At 34.5% G+C, this 19446-nt stretch overlaps 1 protein-coding gene across 11 annotated transcripts in view; it reads right to left on the bottom strand.

Annotated features, from left to right (window-relative positions):
• The window catches only part of NBEA (neurobeachin), a 454524-nt gene that overhangs the window by 244297 nt on the left and 190781 nt on the right, over window positions 1–19446 (bottom strand). For all 11 annotated transcript variants that reach the window (XM_063149159.1, XM_063149160.1, XM_063149163.1 and 8 more), the window contains one exon: window positions 1466–1527. In XM_063149159.1, coding sequence (XP_063005229.1) covers window positions 1466–1527 — 62 coding nt within the window. The remainder of the gene's footprint in view (window positions 1–1465; window positions 1528–19446) is intronic.

Below are 19446 nucleotides of genomic sequence, written 5' to 3'. Positions count from 1 at the left end.
AAATGTTTCAAGAGCTGCTAAAAATAAAAGAAAAAGGTTGTATGACAAGAACATTGAGCTCAAAAGCCTTAATGGATCTTTTGGAATTTTCTTGGAACCCAAGACTTCACCATTAGGTAACAAATTTTTCGAGTGCCCTGCTAGAGAAGGTTTGAAGTTGAAATCCCACTGAGGATTCCTGCCAGGGATGTATTTTTCTTTTACGTTTCCCTAACTGATATCCCTCTAAAAGAGGAAGAAAAGAAAGGAAGAGGAAAAAAAATACAAAGGAAAACAAGATTTAATGATTTCCTTATGACACAAGCTTGAAGAAATGCAACTTACAGACAGACAAGGTAAGTTGGAATACTCGCCCCTAAATCTACTTGTAAATGTTTATTATTTGCAGATAAATTTCTCAAAAGTAGATTTTCATTTCAATTGTCCCTAGAAATGCCTTTGTTTACAGTTTATTTTTGGTATATGCTGTCAATATGCAGTAGTGAATGCTCAAGAAAAGCTACAATTTTCTTTGATAATTATATAATAAGTTAACCTGGGCATTTTATACACAAACTTATTTTGAGTTGAACTGGTATTACAGTTTTATGAGGAGCGTTGAATGAAATAAAATGTTGTTAGAAGTTTTTAGAGAAGTATAAAAACTTACAGAGTTATTTGGATCTGTCAGGAAATCCTAATTTTCTTACATTCTACAAAGTGAACAAAGTTCTAAAATGCTTGCTGATAACTTCTCACTCGCACTTTAAATTAAAAGGGTATATACACAATATTAGCCATTAACAATTCCAGCAAGACAAATAATATGAAAAGTGAGATATAAATAATCCAAATAGTATGAGAAACTGGTTTAATTTTCAATATTTTATTTTTGAAAGCTTTTTCAAAACATTAATTATTTGGATTTCTGAGGAACTCATTACTGCTGTGTTAAAACACCAATAATCAATGACAGAATTTTTATATAGAAATGTTCTGCTTCTGCCAGTTCTTGAGGACTACTTAATCCATGTTCCTCTGCTTTTTATATAGTGACAGATACGTAAAATATTCAATGTTATGTCATGTATATCAAAAGTAATAAAGTCAGCACAAAGCAATGTTTTAAAAAAAATCACTAATTCAAAGAGAAATTCCATCATAAAATTATGACCACAGTATTCTACTTACATATTCTAGATAAGAATGGGCTTGCAGGAGAGGTCATACACAGAGAAAATGTGTAATGTACATCCATACACTTTTAGAACATAAATGCAAATATACCTTGTATACTCTGTGAATATAGAAAAAAATCTCTAAAAAAAAAAAAAATCATCTACAATTTACATATTACCAGAAGAAATTAATTTGGGTTTTTTTTTGTAATGAAATGGAAGAATGAAACAAACTGCCAGATACAATTCCTTGGCTGACAGGGATTACACAAGGAAATTAATCCAATCAAAAACAGAGAATATCTTACCTGTGAACAAAGCAGCATAACCAGTTCAACCACTGAAGTACTTGACTTCATACAAACAAGACCTGCAATAAACAGTCAAAAATTAGTTGAAAAGATGGTGGTATTTTGATATTATAGCTCCATCATTCCATAAATCCATAAAATATATAAATGTATATTTTTTATAACTCAAAATAAAAGAAGTTTCAAGCACAATTAACTGAGACTTTCAGTTTCAAGAATAGTTAAACGTTCATAAAAATCACCTGGAATAATCTAGACCAGTTCAGGACAGAATGTCTTCTAATTATTTTTGGCATTTAGCATAGTTATTTAAATAAATAAATAAATAAATAAATATTGGTATAATCTGAAGCAATTTAATGTATGATAAACATAAGTTAACAGCTTTTGAATAATAAATAATGTATATCCATAAGAATAAAGTGATCAGTTAATAACAGATAAAGAATAAAGCCTCTGCTTAAACATTATTTTAATTTTCATCTGATAATTGATTATTCTGTAATTGAAAGCTTGAGTATTAATGAAAGAGGCATTCATGAGAAATCATATTTTTATTAAAATCAAACCCCATAATTTTTAGGGCATGTTTCTTAGAACAAACCTTGGATTCTGTAGTCTAACTGGTACTTATTGTTCTGTACTTCACATAAATAATAAATATCTAGTAACATTGTTGCTATTGCAAATACTGGTTTGTAGCTCTGGAAATGTAAATTTACTGTCCGAGACAAGGATGCCATATCTAAGTATTTTGAAGATGAATTGTAAGGACATTTGCAGGAAATTTCATTTCTACTGTTAATCTTGCATGTGCTAGCTTCTGTTATCTAAAACCATATAGTCATTGATATGATGCTTTAGGGCATGGAAACACATTGACTATGTTACAAAAATGATAAATTTACAAATAAGCTTAAAAGTAAGGGCTAAATAGGTGGCTGGAAAGCAAGCTGATGTGCTTTAAGAACGTTTTTACAAACAGTGATTAGAGACAAAAGCACTCCTACACGATAGCATGTATATTTGTTTGGGGTAGTGGATAAATACCCTTTTGTGCCCATTTTGCTAACAACCCCATCCTTATTGTACAGTAACACAGAACAAGCTGTAAGAAGCCACTAGGCTTCCATTCTATCAGATACAGGGGCAGTTAATGAAATAAGAGGCAGATGTGCAAAGCTCATTTAGGGAGACAATTGCTGTAATTGATCAGCTATTCCCATGCTCAAGTGCTAGAGGATCAGAAAGATTAATGAGATGCTTATCACCTGCAGGCTACTTCCACTGTTTGGAAGCTGACAAAGAAAATCCAAACAGAAGACTGAACTCTACAGTTAAGCCAATGCAGGTAGGACAGACACATCAAATATTTCATCATAGATTGTTATCTGGTTTATTCTGAATTCAACTCTTATTCTGTAAAATTAAAACAAACCAACCAAATAAACAAACCAAAATAAAACCTCTTTCTGTCATACACGTCTTTCAAAATCAGACCTCAGGTGTACTAAAACATGACTAAGGCAAAATAATGCTCTTGGAAACCTATCCCCATGCTACAATCTTCTAAATTTGTACATGTTCTTACTTCTGATTTTACATCAAAAGAACAAATGTATCCAGAATAAGCACCATACACATTTATGAAAAAGAAACCAACTAAACTACATAAAAGTGATTATGCATCAGCAGTAATATCTTTGTATCTTCACCGGGTTTTCAAAAAGAAATCTTGACATAAAATATATACTTTGAAGATACATACATAATGAATATTTTCTGGCTTAATTAATTAAATTAGAAGTTCTTAAATTTCAAATACAGTTGGGCATTCCTATGCTACCTGTGCAGCTTCAAACAATACCAAAAAATTTTGGAGTGTGCCTAAAATGGCCCAAAGCTAGAATAAATACTCATGATAATCATCCAGATAACAATGATGATCTAGTCCTAATAACACAAAGCTACAGACATGAAAAAACACGATCCTGTTTGAAAGAGTCATAATTGCTTAGACCAAGATTATCTATTTACAATAAGAATATTTATACACTCTAACTTTTTAATAACATGATAATGATATAGGTCGAAGTGGTCATCTGACCTCAAACTGATGTCCTTTCGCTATTCCTCTGGACATTACTTGATAATTTTTATATATCACATCTAATCAACTGCAAGCTTGGATTTAGCATTCCAGCACTGGAAAGGAGATTCAAACTGATTTTGTGAAATTCAGAAAAAGAAAAAGATACAGAACTGACATCTGGTTAGCACATCAGCAGGCCCCTTAGCTACCAGCTCTTTAATTGCCCGCTGATGAAACAACCCATTGGTAACAGTCATTAACACCTCTCATAACCACTAGTATTAAAAGAGGCTGGTTTCCAGGTCCAAAAGAAACAAATAATTATCTTAGAGACTGTAGCACTTTTTTCATATGAAAATAGAGTGAGAGATAGGAAAGCCTCATTAAAGAAGGTCACGGTGTCAACGATGTTTGTCTCAGTCTACTGCAGAAATTAAGTGTGCAGCTCTCTACTCAGGAATAAGCAGAACTTGGAGTGGCCCAGACAGAAAATGGGGAATCCTGTGTACCTTGATGGTCAGTAAGAAAGAAATAGAAACAGAAATACTTTCTCTTCACCTTTAACTACTCATATCATACATTCCTTGAAGTAAAACAGAATACAGAAATGCAAAACATTCATAGCAGGGCCACCATTTTGTTTTATAAATTTTTTACATATCAGCCCCCTAATCCTACTTCAGGGACTCCTTTCACTCAAAACACGAGGGAAAGCGTGTGCCCTCCACTATATGCTCCATTTCCTCCATCCTAGCTGCCAAGGGCTCTATTGTGCTTCTTCCCATTTTCACTTTTTCCTGATTAAGCAGTTAAGATTTGAAATAAATAACGATTTTTTTTTTCTATTACACAAAACAGAATTAATCTTCAAAATCTACTGTCAGAGTTGTCGTGCAGTCAATAGTAGAGAGTGATAAAAAAAGATGAGACCTAATGGAGGACAGATCTATTTCTGCCTATTAGGAAAAACTGTCAGAATGCAATCTCTGGTTGCATTATAAAGATCCCACATCATCAAAAGCTGCAGGAGCAAGTTTAGGAAGAACCCCAATCCCTATCCTATTTAACTTTTCCTTCATAGACCAGAAAAAAAGATAATCTTATTATTTTTTCAGTTTCTAGATTTGTACCCTCCTCTCCTCTAGGAGTCGAAATTGTGTGAATTGACTCATTTCTTTTGGCACAGCACAGGAACAAAAAAAATTTCCCTTAGTGCACAGTCTATATCCTGACATATAAAAATTAAAAGAGGGGTAGAAAAGTTTTCCTCCCATTTTTCAGACAGTACAGAAGACATAAATTGGTTGAAGTCTCTTCATAAAACTAAAAATAGGATTTGTAGTATGAATCAGAATAAATATCAATTTTCCAATTGATTTTCTAAGCTCCAAAGTGCTAACAACTGCATTTTTTCTTCCTCTTTACCATTTTGCAGGGTTTGACAGGAGTTTTCAATGTGTGCAAAATTTTATTAGTTTTAACATAATGAGAAAAAAAAAGATAACAAGCTTGGAAAAATAATGCATCTCTGATTGAAAAGAGCACACAAATCTATTTTCAGTTCTCTTCCCCCTCCTCAACTCTAATGAGAAAAAGTATTTGCCACTCAAACTAAAACTGTTGCCTGCATTCTTCAGCAGCAGATAAGTTCTTCCTATACCATCTGTATCAAATGCCATTAAGGAAGCTAATGTAATTACTAAAATACAAGTGGGTATTTCCTGCATACAGCAAGGTTAAAAAGGTCACTGTTGAACTGAATGGAGTGCGCGCTTTTTACATTTGCCGTTCTTCAGTAGTTTTCTTCATGGTCTATTCTCAGTCCATTAAATATAGCCATCAAAATTCAGCAATTTGATGGCAACAATGACCACATATATGGATGCAAAAACTGGAAGCATCAAGTGCATGACCTTGGCTAATCTGGAATAAATGATGTATGCCTGGCAATTATCTTGAAATGCTCTGGTTTACTTGACTTCTTTTTCAGTGCTCTTCTGTTGGCCCAAAGATATGCTAATTATTCCTTTTCACTATGACTTATTAATGTCTAAAAAAAGATTAATTTCAACTATACTGTTTTAGTCATGCCTGTGGCATCAATGAAGTCATGGGTTCAAAACTTCCAAGTCACCATGCTGAACTAGTCAGTGTGAATTTACATTTTGAAGAAATATAATGTAGGCTGATAAAATCAATTTTTTAAAAAAAATCCTCATGAAATAAGATCATGGTTTTGAACTTCTTTTTATTATTATTAATACAATGTGTGTATGAGTCTAACTGAATACCACCACAATTTCATCTGGTACTTATCAAGGTTTGCCTGCATTTTCTTTCAGTGATTTTACTTTGTGTCAACTTAAACCCTCATTGGAACTGGAATCAATTGTAATACTAGCAAAAACAAAACCTAAATGTTTTTATAGCTCATGTTCGACTTAGAAAAAAAGATGCAATTAACAAAACTTCAGAGCTTTTAGAAATCCTTCACTCAATTATAGCTTCTGCTTATATGAAAAATCTCAGGTATGGCTGGTAAAATGTTTGAGAAAGTTGAATCCATTTAACTCAGTTCACAGAAAAATTGGTCTTTATTATTCCTCTACAGCATGTCATCAAAACTATAGAAGCTTTGTATAGTACAAGATACTTATGAAAAAACCACACATGCTATTAACTCCATTATTTTATTAATGTGAAAAAATGAGTAAATTGTACTTAGAAATGAGCAAAAAGACCTAAAACTACACAGAAAAAAAAAATAGAGAAAACACTGTAATTCTTTGTAGATTTTTTTTTTGTAAGGTAAGCTTTTTTTATTTCTTACTGATATAGTCTTCCACGTACCTTAAACAAAACTGTACTGTTTCAAATTCTTTCAAAATGTTCATAACAATTATGGGTAACTCCTACTGTGATATCTCTTCCCATAGTCCTCAGTGATTTCTATGCCATGAGACAGAATAGGAATTTTCTACTGGTAATTACCACTCACAGATTGGGTTTTCATTTTTTCCCTTCTACTTTGTTCAGCATTTGTTAGGAATGGCACAACAAAGTTTCAAGGACATTTATCCCTGGGCACAGAAACTAAAGCATGTTTTGGCTGTGAAAATACTAGGACAAAAGTTATGGTGATGTTTTGGTTGGAAATGTGAGTTTTCCTTATATTTTATTTGCTCATTCTAAACCTCTTTCTTCAGCAAATTCTGGCACATGATTTTTTGAAATATATTTCTAAATGCGATTTATAAGAAAGAAGTAACAGGACTCCTTTTTTGACCAAAAAAGTTATTTAGATAATTTAAATCTATATTATCCCCTCTCTTCCATTCGCTGTCACTCAGAGAAAATTCGATTCAAATTAATGTTTTTCATGAATTATCAAATTCCTGGGGAGTTCCCTAAAGACCTGAAAAGAGAGAGTATGGAGAGAAAATATAAGATTGGTGAAAAATTTGGAAGTAAATAGTAAATGCTAAGTATGCAAAACTTAAACTGAAACAACAGATGTTCTTATTCCAAAGCAAGCAATTATTGGGCCAGCAGTGGGAAGATTATTAAACAGAATGTAAAGCTTTGCAAGATTACACTCAAAATTCATTTTAGAACCATACATATGTCACATATTTTGTAGGCATTTAAATTACACTAATGGTCCTTATGAAAAGCAAAGGCTGGGAAATATTCAGGATTTGAAGAAAGTCTGCAGATGGAAATCACAGCCATGTTGCAAAATAATTATAACTTTGCTTTTACTAGATGAAAGAAAACACTATTCCAAAGACATAACTCACAAAAATAACAAAGTCAGGGCTATGGATTTAACAATTCCTCCAGCAGCCTTGACTGACATTACTGCCAACTCTAGGGACCATGAAGGATGGCTGTATTAGTACTCCAGACCATTCTTTGTCGGGCAAATCTCCTTTACAGAACAGAAGAGAGATACAGAAAAATACAGTGAATGTGAATTTGACTCCATGTTTTTTAGTTGATCAAAACAGTTACAATTCTTAAAGGATTTTTTGGTTATGGTGAAAGATACTGCACATTACAAGCAATTGTCTTTTTATGTGGTACTGGAAAGACAGGAAAGGTATCATCCAGGTAATCAAATAGAATACCTTTAAAATTTTATCATAAATCTTTAGAATGAATATCTTAGGAGAAACACCTCAAATAAACAGTGATAGGTCAACAAAATCCCCCAGATTTTAACCTCTCCCAACACAACTCAAATGGGTCATCCCTTTTAGTCAGGTCAGTAAAACAAAACAGACCTTAATATTGGGGCAATATTTAAAAGAGTAAGACTCGTATGTAATAGTTTCTTGAATAATTTTATTAAAGTGAGAAAACCTAAACTTCTTCACAATTGCAGTTACTAAAAAGGAATCTAAATATGGACTGGAAAACATCCATATGGAATCATAGAATGGCAAAAACCCCTGAGAGTGTACCCACAGAGAGAGGATTTATTACAGCACATAGATGATTTAGTTTTTAAAATTACAGACTTTTGTCCAGTAATCCCATGAGCTGCAATGATATTGACAAAACTGATGCTAGTGCCACACTGCTCGGAAGAGTCCAGCCTTATGCTAACCTGAGGATTTTCTGACAATTTTCCTTTAGTGTAATGGGATGAACAAATTTTCATTTATCAAGTGAAAAGGAGACCACTTAATCTATAAAATAAAATCCACTACCACTGTTCAATTTAATATACTGCAGAAGATTTTCAAAACTGATTCAGTTTTTCATTTAATGCCTGTGGTAAATTTTTATTTGTCCATTGCTCCATTGGAATTTACTTAATATATGCATTTGTATGTGTTTCTCTTAAAACAGTTTCTTCAGACAGAAATCTTTCTAAATATCTTGCAAATATTTTCAAGCATTGTGTGATAGTGAAATAATTTGGTTATCCAACTTCTATAGTACAACAGATCTAAAATTTACATCAATCTATCATGCATCAATTGAGAAATCGTTCTAATCAGCATTAACAAAAAAAAAGACAAAACCATTCTTTTTATATAAAATAATTCAACACAAATATTAATTATAAGAAAACAATTCCCTATTAAGTGAAGCAGATTTTTTTTAAGTGGTATGACACATATTTACTAGAATTTTTTTGTAAATTTAATATATTTCCTCCTCTTCTAGACTACAGGTAAAAACACCCAAATCAATGATCACACTGTGCTGCAGTTGATCAAACTAAAATATCTCCAATCTTGAAAAGGTCTGTAAAGTGGAATTATTGCTTTTCTTTTAAAATGTACTTCATTTTCAGGTAGACTTGAATAAGTTATAAACATTTTTTTTTCAGGAGAAGCCTGGAAAACACAGGTTCCAGAAAATCCCAAACACTTATTTATCTAGAAAGAATCTCAATGAAAAACATTCCAGATTTTTCCTCCAAAACCAAATTGTCCACTGTGAGAATTCAAATATTATCCCGAAAGTCTTCTAATTTCCCTCTTTATACTAAGATATTATTTGAATAAGTGGCTCACAATTGTCAATAAATTTCTAACTTAGCTGCTGCCAGGGACATTTCATTTCAATGGCAGAAGTAAGAAAAGCATTTATTGATAAAGACATTTAAAATTTAATTTAAAATGTGAGAATTTAAAATATTTTTGAAGTTCTGTCATGTATTTTTTTGTATTTTCCTGGCATTCCTTTCCCAAGAGAGTTGCCAGTTTTGTAATTAAATTTGTAGAAAAATTACTAAAGGGAAACAAGTGATATCAAAGAAGTTGCCACATATTTAATACATGGAAAAAAAAGGTTGTCTTATTGAAATGAAGAAACATCTACCTCTCCTTTCTCTTTTTTCCTCAGTCTTTCACCTCCTCTCAAATCTGAGTTAGAGGAAATACATTTTGCAAGTATTACCTCAGTAGTAAATTATTTTCAAACTATACAAGCAGAAATGAAGACATTAATTTCACTCACTAACATAAGTAAATGTTTATATTTTATACCTTTACTACAACAATGGTGCTTTCTGCTCATCTCAAGAACCTTTTCCAAGTCTTTCTAAGGTTGTCAAAAGGGACATCCTAGAAAAGATACATCGTAGGTATGATCCCAAATAACAGCCTCTAGAATATCAAGATTTCCCTGGAAAAGTGTTACTTAATGCAGTATTTTCCTTAGGTATGAAGCTTTATTTTTACTCTAAAGTTTATCAACTTTTTCTCAGCTTCAGTCTATAACCTATTCCCATTTTATGAGCTTATTCCTTTTTGTTTCTTTCCTCTTACAGTAAACATAGGAATTACTTTTTGCTTTCTTCTTTCTATTATTTCTACTAGCTCCTTGTTACATTCTTTCCTATTATTAGGGGGACATGGCAAAACTGAAATATGTCCCTGGTGAATGACAAAAAAAGGATGGTGAGAAAAGGTTAAGCTGCCCAGCAATAAAACCACTTACTCCTACTGATCCTCCTTACTTTCTTATATTTCTTCTCTTTAGCAATATTGGGGCCACACTGAGTGAACCAGCACAGCTACAAATAGGGAGTATAAGAAAAGCTCAGAGCTCATGCAGCTTCCTAAATTTCTAAGGTGACCAAGATGACCCTTATTTTAAGTAGATGTGATCTCCTGAGTAGCAAAACCAATTTTGTGTAAATATAAATGTTTCCTGAGAATTTGATAACAAGAAAAGGAAAAGAAAAATCTCCCAGCTGAACTTTGCTGACCTTAGTTGGCTGCCATCAGAGCTCGCTTCTGTCCTGAAGCCCTACTGACAAGAGCTAATCATTCTGAAACAGTGTCTCTCAAAACACAAGAAACCCTCTGCAGTCATAGATCTCTTGAAATAACTTGTATTTCTTGTGTTTCAGTTTTCTATATTTACTTGACAGTAACATTGTTATGGGCTCTCTCTAGACTTGCTTTGACATCACTTTGCCATCTTAATTTGACATATCACAACTGTCTCTGTTGTCTGACAAGTTCTTTCAGCATGAGGTTTTCTCATTGCAAGAAAAATCTCCACAGACAAGAAGTATAAAAAGACTGAATCATAAAATTCCACACACCATCAGACAATATAAGAGAATAGATGTTTAGCAGATCAGAGGATCTTTTTTTGAAGGAGGTAAAATTTAACATAAAGTTGCACTGAACACAGTAAAGATACTGTACCTTAGTTCTTGCAAAAATAATCCCAGGTATGTAGGGAATCTGTTAATATCTAGGTAAATCAAGCTAGAGGGTTCATTAATGTTTATGCTATAATTAACATTTTTTCCAATCAAAAAATGATCTATAAAAAGGTATTTTTTAAAATTCAAGTGTAGTAGTTTTTCAAATAATTGAGTCTATAGTTTTTGTGCAAGATTCTTTTCTTGAGCCTTGAAGGCATGGAAACAAGTAAATCCATATCTAACAGAATGAACTGAAGAAATGCCTTTAAATCATCAGGACCAGTAAGGAAACTTCATAAATTTGGTCACTAATTAAAATGTTTCAGCCTGGGTCATAGAACAGGTGATAAGTAGACAGAAAGTTAGAAATTTATACGGAAAAACTGTGACCAGCCCTAAATTAGATTAATTTTTTGAAGAACCTGGTCATGGAACACAGACTACACGGAAAAGAAATATTTTACTATGTCTCATGAGAAATACATCTTTCAGGGCATCTGATACAGAGATGTTATTTGCACCCTATAGATTGTCAGAGTTAGGTAGTTCTCTGGAAAACACTGCCGGTGTAATAAAGTAGATTGATTCCATTTCTAAGCCTTCAGAGGACAAGGGCTGGGGCAAATACCAGCCTAACTGTTTCAAGTCCAAAATCAGGCAGAGTCCCCTGCTGAGTTCTGAATGATGAATTAAGTGGAATAAGAACCAAAGAACCTCTGCCTGTGGAGAGCTTCAGTCACAGCATGAACATCCTGTAGATACTGAATACCATTTTGGCATACCACCTCGTTTTTCTTTGGACGTGGACAGTAGAGGAGAAAATAATAAGGGGGGGAAAAGGTGGCTGTTCTAAAAAAAATATTGTACAACTTAGTCCAGTGTTACCATTCAGCACTGCTGTATAGTTGATATGATGAGTCCACCTACAGGCTGTGTTACAGCAGTGCCTGCACATGTTAAGAACTTTCTCCAGTATCTTTTAAAAATTATTTCATTGAAATAACTTCAAATAGGTCTCTTGCTATTACTCTTTTTTTTTAGTAGGTTAGTAGGAAAATTCACTAGAAAAAATATTTCCCGGTAAAGCTGGAAGTTAAAGCAAGAAGAGACACAGAACTGGATTACAAAAAAGATGGACTATCAAGAAGGGTAACAGGGAGATGGACATCAGAGAGGGTATTTTTCTAGAATTCTAAGGCAAAAGGACCAGTCCTTTCTAGGCCTTTTGGCTTGCAACTGGACTACAGGCTACCAGCTTGAAAAAGAAATTTATGAGAGAGTGGCAAATACTGCTGAAGTAAACGGGACCCAGGGATCACAAACAATTAACTTCTTTTCTTACTCTTTAAAGGCTCCAATATTTTGTGCATTTCATTATGCGCTTTAAAAAAAAACAGTAATTGGTGCTCTTCACTTCCTAATAATAAAAGCACTTCCAATAGTAATTTAGCATGATATGTGATAATTGTATGATATCATTTCAAATATGATAGCACTTCAAATAGTAATTTAGTAACTTCAAACATCTAGTGGACTCTATATTTTCAAGGATAACTTTCAGAGTTTCCTTCCATTAAACCTGACCACTTTGTATTGTTACCAGCTTTTGCTTTCCTGAAGGTATGTATTTACTAATTTTTACATTTGCACACACCTAACTAAACTTTACAATTAGTCTCACAATTTCAGTCATTTTTTTTCCTCCATTGTCAAAGCAACAGAAGAACCCCAATTTCTGTCTAATGGGAATTCTTTACATTTTGGAATGTAAAGACATCTTGATTAATAATCAATGTAATAATGATAATCTAATGAATGACATAAAATTTGAGTGCCAACAACAATTTCTACCCTTAAGTTACACTGGGACCACACAAGTCAGAGACAGGAGAGAGCATGAGCAGTTAACCTCTGTTCCACAGTCTAATACATCTTAGTAAGTGTCCAACTCATTAGACAGGGATAGAGTGGCTCATATGTGTAATTAATTATTGGCAGGTTTACTTTCAAAAAGGTGCCAGATGCTATGCATTTCCTAGTTGCTATCTGGATCTCTGATCTATAATGTTTCCTGCCATGTTAAACATCTGCTCAGAACATACTTCTGCACACAGGAACTTCAGTAAATCAAGAGTTAAATCAAAATTGAATGAACGTGTATCCTCTTTCTGATGTTTGCAATGATATCCCTTTAAAGATGTCATAAAGGTATATTATGTGAAGAAAAATGTTCTGTAACTTGTGTTGGGCTCATTATAGTTTGAAGATTTCAATGTGGGTAAATAATAGAGACATCTTTTGTGGCACCTGCACTTCAGCTGTCTGAATTGGATTCTGTCTTGTCACTAGTAACCTACTTCTAAAGAAACTTCATAAGTTGTGAACTTTGAACCTTGACTCTCTGGATTAAGTGTAAATAAATAGGCAGTTTTGAATATACATTTAGCTCTTCAGCATTTCTTTGTTCCTACCAAACAGTCTTTTGGAAAACTGGTGTTGTTTTCTGTCTCCATGTGTGCCTGACTTATTGATGTTTTTTAGTAAAATCTGTGATCAGTCCTAAAGTGAGACATGAGCACACTGTGGAGCCTTTCAGTCAGATACTAGGAGCTAATCACACCAACCCTAGACAGAGAACTTCTTAAAACAAATTTCTGACACGCCTATAATTGCACATCAGTTTGAAATTTATGAACTTTTTTCTTTTTCCTGCTCACAAATGGGTTAAAATGTGTGCAAGTAGCTTTTCAAGCAGCAGCAGTATTTTAAATTTTATCTGTTGGAGGATTTCATGCCCTGTTTCAAAATGACCTATGGTTTTCTTCATGGTAAAAACATAATCTTGTAAATTGCTTACAGAAATTCTTAAAGCTAAAAAGAAAAACACAAACTGAAGAAAAGCATTATCCATAAATCATTATTATTCTAACCTCTTTATCTAAGAAGGGGGTTATTTTCAGACAGTAGTGCATTTTTTTCTGGGATTTTTCTGCAAATCTTCATAGTGAAGATGAAAAGTAATCTATGAATAGGAATCCTACTACCACAAATTCAGAAAAACTGTCTTACAGAGGACTGGGTCAAAAAATTCACAGGATTTAACTGCACTCTTCTAAACATGCAGCATCACCTCTTCCTGGAGAGAGAAGAAGGTACACTTAAGTCCCTTTGAGCACAAGGAAAGGAAGGAGTGGCATGTGACACAGCAAAGTACTTAGCTTTGAAAATGAACTTAGAGTTCCTGACCCAGTACAACCAAATAATGCATAAGATTCCTCATCCTTACTGAGCAGAGTGATCGTGTCCAGTGAGACACCTGCTGCAAATGACACTGGCCTGAGCCCTCCACTGAAAGTTTTAACAATCCCCTTGATGTCCACCAGGGATTCCCTGATGTTTAATAAGGCTGAGTTCCTACTGCTCCCACAGTCCTGCTTTGTCAATTGCCTTCCTGCTCCTTGTGCTGCAATGCCCACAGTATTGTACCAACAGACTATATTATACAGTATATTACAAATGAATCAGCTGATTATTTTGAGTTATTACTCAGTTTTCCATTCCTTTACTAAACAATCATGGCACACCTCAAATAATAGTGCAGAGAAAATATTGAGGGTGAGTAAGAAACACCCTAACCCAAGACAGGGGATATTTTTTATAAACAGATGTTTATATTTGGGAATATTGTGTAAAAATAACATCTTTTAAGCAACCTCTGTTAAACTGGCCAACACATTGAAAAGTTATCAAGAAACTAAAAGGTCTCCTCACTCAGGACAATCACAACAATCACATAAGTTTCATGTTCTCAAAAAAATCAGATTAAAGTACATATATAGTTATGCGGTCATATAATTGCAAGAGATCTCTGAAATCTGAGACCCAAGTAGAGCTGGCATGAGCTTACATGAGGCTTCCCTGAAAAGACAAATTCATTATGCAGAGAAAATGTCTCATACTAAAATGAGCTTCAAGGTAATTAAAGAACTTCTACAAAAAATGGAAATCGATTTTTATATATATACACACATGATCACACATATTAAAAAATCAGAAGAAAGGCTTATTTCATAAGCCTTCATAAAGTGGCATAAGCATTGAACATCTTTGATGCCTCAAGGGAAAATGACATATTCTTGATTTCATCTACAGTTCAGATGCAATCAGCTGCAGAGCAGGGAAAAAGCACACTGATTTTTTACTGATTTCTGCAGGTGGCTAGCTGACATTGAAGTACACCTGTCTATCACTATGTGAACAAATAAGTCATGATGATGTTAAAGCAAATTAAGGTTAATGCAGACTATTATTTCTTCCATGATGTGGCACAGAGAAAATGGTGATTCACATGCTCAAAAGTCACAAAGAAGTTCCAAAAGCATCCAGCAAATACATGACATTTTTCCTCTTGAGAAGTTGGATTGATGACTACATTTGGAAAAAAAATTTTGAAATAGTCATAATGACTACAAGTAGCGTCAATTGCAATAATTGAGGGTAAGCGCTATTAAAGTTTTCCAATCCCATTTACCCTCCTCAGGCATTCTCTTGATGGAAACTCTAAAGGCTCCTGTAGTATTTAACTTCTTTTTATGTCTTTTTGATACATTGAACATATCAAGCTGATAACATAGTACTTCATACCTCTGCAGTGTGGGCATCATTCTTGAAGTGCTCGCTATGGGACAAGATAGTGGGAGTTTAACCAAATTTATGCACAGAAATGAAATCACTCATCTGTTCTTCCAAGACACTGGACAAGTCTTTGCTGTCTCAGCAATGAGCCAAGGGAGCCAAACATCCCAATTATTTTGGCAATCCCTCCATTCTTTGCATCACTTTGTCCCCATCTCCTAGGATCCTTAGGATGGATCTAAGTCTGTTCTTTGCTCCTAGAAGTTGGACTCAGCATCTGGCTATCTAGAAATCTGGCTTTTTCTTTAGTTTTGGTTAGTCCAGAAAGTGATTCAATATATCTCTCCAATGCAATGCCTTCGTTTCCATTTTGAATATCTTCACCTAAGCACTTAGTTTTGCCAGACACAATTCAACACTATAAAAAAGACTGTTAATAAAAATAGCAAAAGGAGACAAAATATTTGATTATAGAAATTTCAGCACCATAAATAGCTTAAAGCTTTATTTACTAGCTGTTAATTTGAGTTAATACAAATTTTAAAATCATAAAATTATTTATTTATTCCTTTTCCCTTTTACTTGCAAATATTAATTAAATTATTAATTTTGTTCAAAATGTTGGCTACATGCTGTCCTACAGACTGGTAGGGCAATTACCTTATTTTTAGTTAGCTGGAAGAAAGCATGCCTGGACACACAAACGAAAATGTTTGGGATGTGGCAGAGTGAGATAAAAGAATGAGAGAATAAAATGTACAGGGAAAAAAGAAGTTCTGCAAGTTTCTACTTTACAGCATCTGTGGTCTTGAACACAGTAATACAAAAGTCCTGAAAAGTTTCTAAGAGAAACTCAAGGGGCATGTTAAGCTCCAAAAAAATGGATTTTCCCCAGAAAGTATAAGGGATTTCCAGATTATTATAGTATCTAAAGGGAAATGGTTGTCCTGCTTTTCCTAATAAAACATTCAGTATTATTAAAAAAAATCAGAAACTAATTGTGCCAGTATTGGTAGATGCCACAGTGATGTCACACTTAGGGTCTTGGGGACCTTTTAGAATAGTGTCATTTAGCACCCAAGTTCTATCTGTGGTTTCCAAAGGAATGTTTTGGGCAATTTTTCAATTGTTTCAAGAAGCCTCCTGTCAAACATGATACAAAGCTAGTCCATCACCACCTCTACTGAATATTTTCATAGAGCCATGTGGTGAGTTAATGAGGAGAAACAGATCCTGCTCCGATCAGCGCAAAAACATTCTCTCTGTCATCTGACTTTAATTGTGCCTGTATCAGAAACATATCAAATGTACATCAAGGAATTCATCAGAGATCCTTTGGTGAAGGGCTACCTGGCTGACCTTCTACCCAGCTAATGATACAGCAAAGTAAAAGCATCAGTGAAGTTTCTTTGGTATCTCACTCAAGAGAAGGGAAAGCATTCTATGTGACTGTGTTTCAGCCATGGACCTATTCTTACTGTTCCAGACACTCCAAGAATAGCTGTAGTGGAAATACTTTTAGCCATCTGTGCTTGACAAAAAGAGGATATAGGCTTTCTTTCAGCTACAGATCAGATTACACTTGCCTGTAACATTCTCACCTAAAAGCTAGAATGTTGTCATGCACTTTACATGGAGGGAATTTGCAGACCATATGGAAACTAGTTAGCAAAAACATATCTGTGCAAGTGTTAAATGGAACTCCACAATGAGCTCTGCTAAGCTGAAATATGTGGCCTCCACATAATGCATGTTTGTTTCCAATTAGATTCTGTACGGACGATTTTAACCTTTGCAACTTCTGTTCTCGGAGGCATTGGAAGAACCTCAGTTGACAAACCACAGCAGTGTATACTGTGTTTGAAGCTATTTGTATTCAAATGCAAAAAGGTCCCTTTTAACCCATCACTGACAATATTTTCTACTCAGAAAATATTCTGAGAAGTTGAGGAAACATTTGAAATTGAGTGGAGTGAAAGATACTTTTGAAGAAAGAATTGGTTTTAGAAATAGGAACAAGTAACTATTTCGTTAATTAGTAATTTAGTAATTTTAGTAGAGCAAATAGATGATGAATTTTACCAATAAATATATAGTGCAATGTCAGATTACTACCTGATGGGGTTCCTCTGTTACCATTCACATTTAGGAATTTACCAGAGCAAGAGAAATGAATAATTTCAAGTATTAGTGGCCCAAGTTTTCGGTCTAGACTGACCAAAGATCATTGCAGCCTGTTCATTTCAACTCCACTCAAAAGTTAGGAAGGCCCTAAGACATTAAGCATAATTTACTCAAACAATAGGTCAACCAGTCTCCCGTGGGACAGAATGATGACAAAGCCTGATGGAAAAGGATATGACTTCAAGATTGTTCAGCGAAGGTTTGAGGAAGCTGCACTACAACAAAAAGGTGAAATCATAACTAAGCTGTATTCACACTTCCAAAAATATATTGACAACAGCTATCATAAAGCATCAGATATTCAGGAAAATTTGTATGATTAACCTGTTTTAGAAGTTTTTAAATTAATTTGTTTTCTTCTTACTTTTGTTTTGTGCTCTTCAGTATGCAGTCAGCTACGAGACTGTGTACATTCTTACCAAATCTGAAAATCATTTAGCATTTCTTACACACATGCATGCACTAGAAAGAGCCTCAGGAAAAAGCACACTGCATCAAGGATGTCTGACAGTATTCTGATTTTACCAAAATGTGATAGGGGAGAAACTTCATACCATGAGGAGGTTTTGAAAAAGAGCGAAGAAGGAAAGGTTATGTTAAACTTGAAAGTACATCCTTCATTGAACACAACAGATATTTTTATGGTGATCAATTTGAAAAACAGACAAGTGCCTTAAGACTTAATTAAATTTTATTTTCTCCTTTTTGATTCTTATAACTAAAACCTTTACATATAAAGTAACGAATTAAACCATTGCATATAAAAGTGTTAAGTTAATTACTACTTGCAGTAAAAAAAAATTAAATCAAATTTCAATTATCAAAGCCCCACAGGAATTGTATGCACTCTCATATCCTGAATAACACCCCTAAATCCCTCTTTCCTGAGTCATTACCTGGATAGCACTTTCAAACACTTCAAGACTACCCCTGCCTTTCAGCAAGGAATGACAGAAAACTTCTCAAAATAAATCAGGTATCAGAATAAGAGAGAATTTGGAATTCTCTTTCAAAGGCATCTTTACGAGGCAAGAATTCAGTTTAGTTGAGAAAAAGGGTCTCATGGAGGCAATGAAGAGATAAAAGATCAGAAGTACACAATTACTATAAAAGCAATTCTCTGAATCCTCTGTGTTGCAGTGTGCTGTAATGTCCCATTTTGGCCTTCCAGGTCACTTTCCCAGGTGTGCCTATACTCTCTCCCTTCCCCCTTGCCCCCGTGCTGAGTGAGTCCTGTCAATCAGGCTGAACATTCCAGCAAGGCGTCGTGTGGTTGGCCAAGTTCAAAGGATGCCACTCAGGCCCAGGGGTCATTGGCCTGTCTGGGTGTCATCTTCCCCTGAGACCCTGCCCCTCTCACCTGGTTGGTGGCTCACCTGTACCTCCCCTGCCCCTGTCCCTGAGCTTAAAAAGGTGATCAGACCATGCGGTCATTGTTCTATTGGAGCAGGTCCTCACGTTCAGACCTCTGTAACCATGGAATAAACCTCTGACATTAAACCCTCCAGCAGAATCCTCTCCTTTTTCTCTTCACCATCGCCTGAAGCTATTCTTCCTGAGGTAAACGGGGTCCTAACAAGCCTGGACTTGTTCAGTGCCCAGCTGCAACCACCAGCAAGCCAAGGTATCTCTGGGGTGACACACCGCAGTTGCTGCCTTTGGCCCAGCAGCGAGGGTCAGACTGGCCCAGGCACAATCTAACTGGTAATATTGGGAGCCTTTTTTTCCAATACTCTGTTAAGAAGAAAAAAAGCCCAAGTATTTTAGATGTGGAAAAGAAAAATTCAAGTGTCACAATGTAAAAATCTATGGTGTGCTTGAATTATTTTACTTCCCAGATTTCTATTTCAATAACTTGGGAAGAAAGGACTGGTTTTTAGAAATCAG

Source organism: Melospiza melodia, chromosome 2, assembly GCF_035770615.1.
Source record: "Melospiza melodia melodia isolate bMelMel2 chromosome 2, bMelMel2.pri, whole genome shotgun sequence".
NCBI lineage: Eukaryota > Metazoa > Chordata > Aves > Passeriformes > Passerellidae > Melospiza > Melospiza melodia.
The sequence above is the reverse complement of the archived record's forward strand: the minus strand, read 5'-3'. Positions and strand labels throughout refer to the sequence as shown.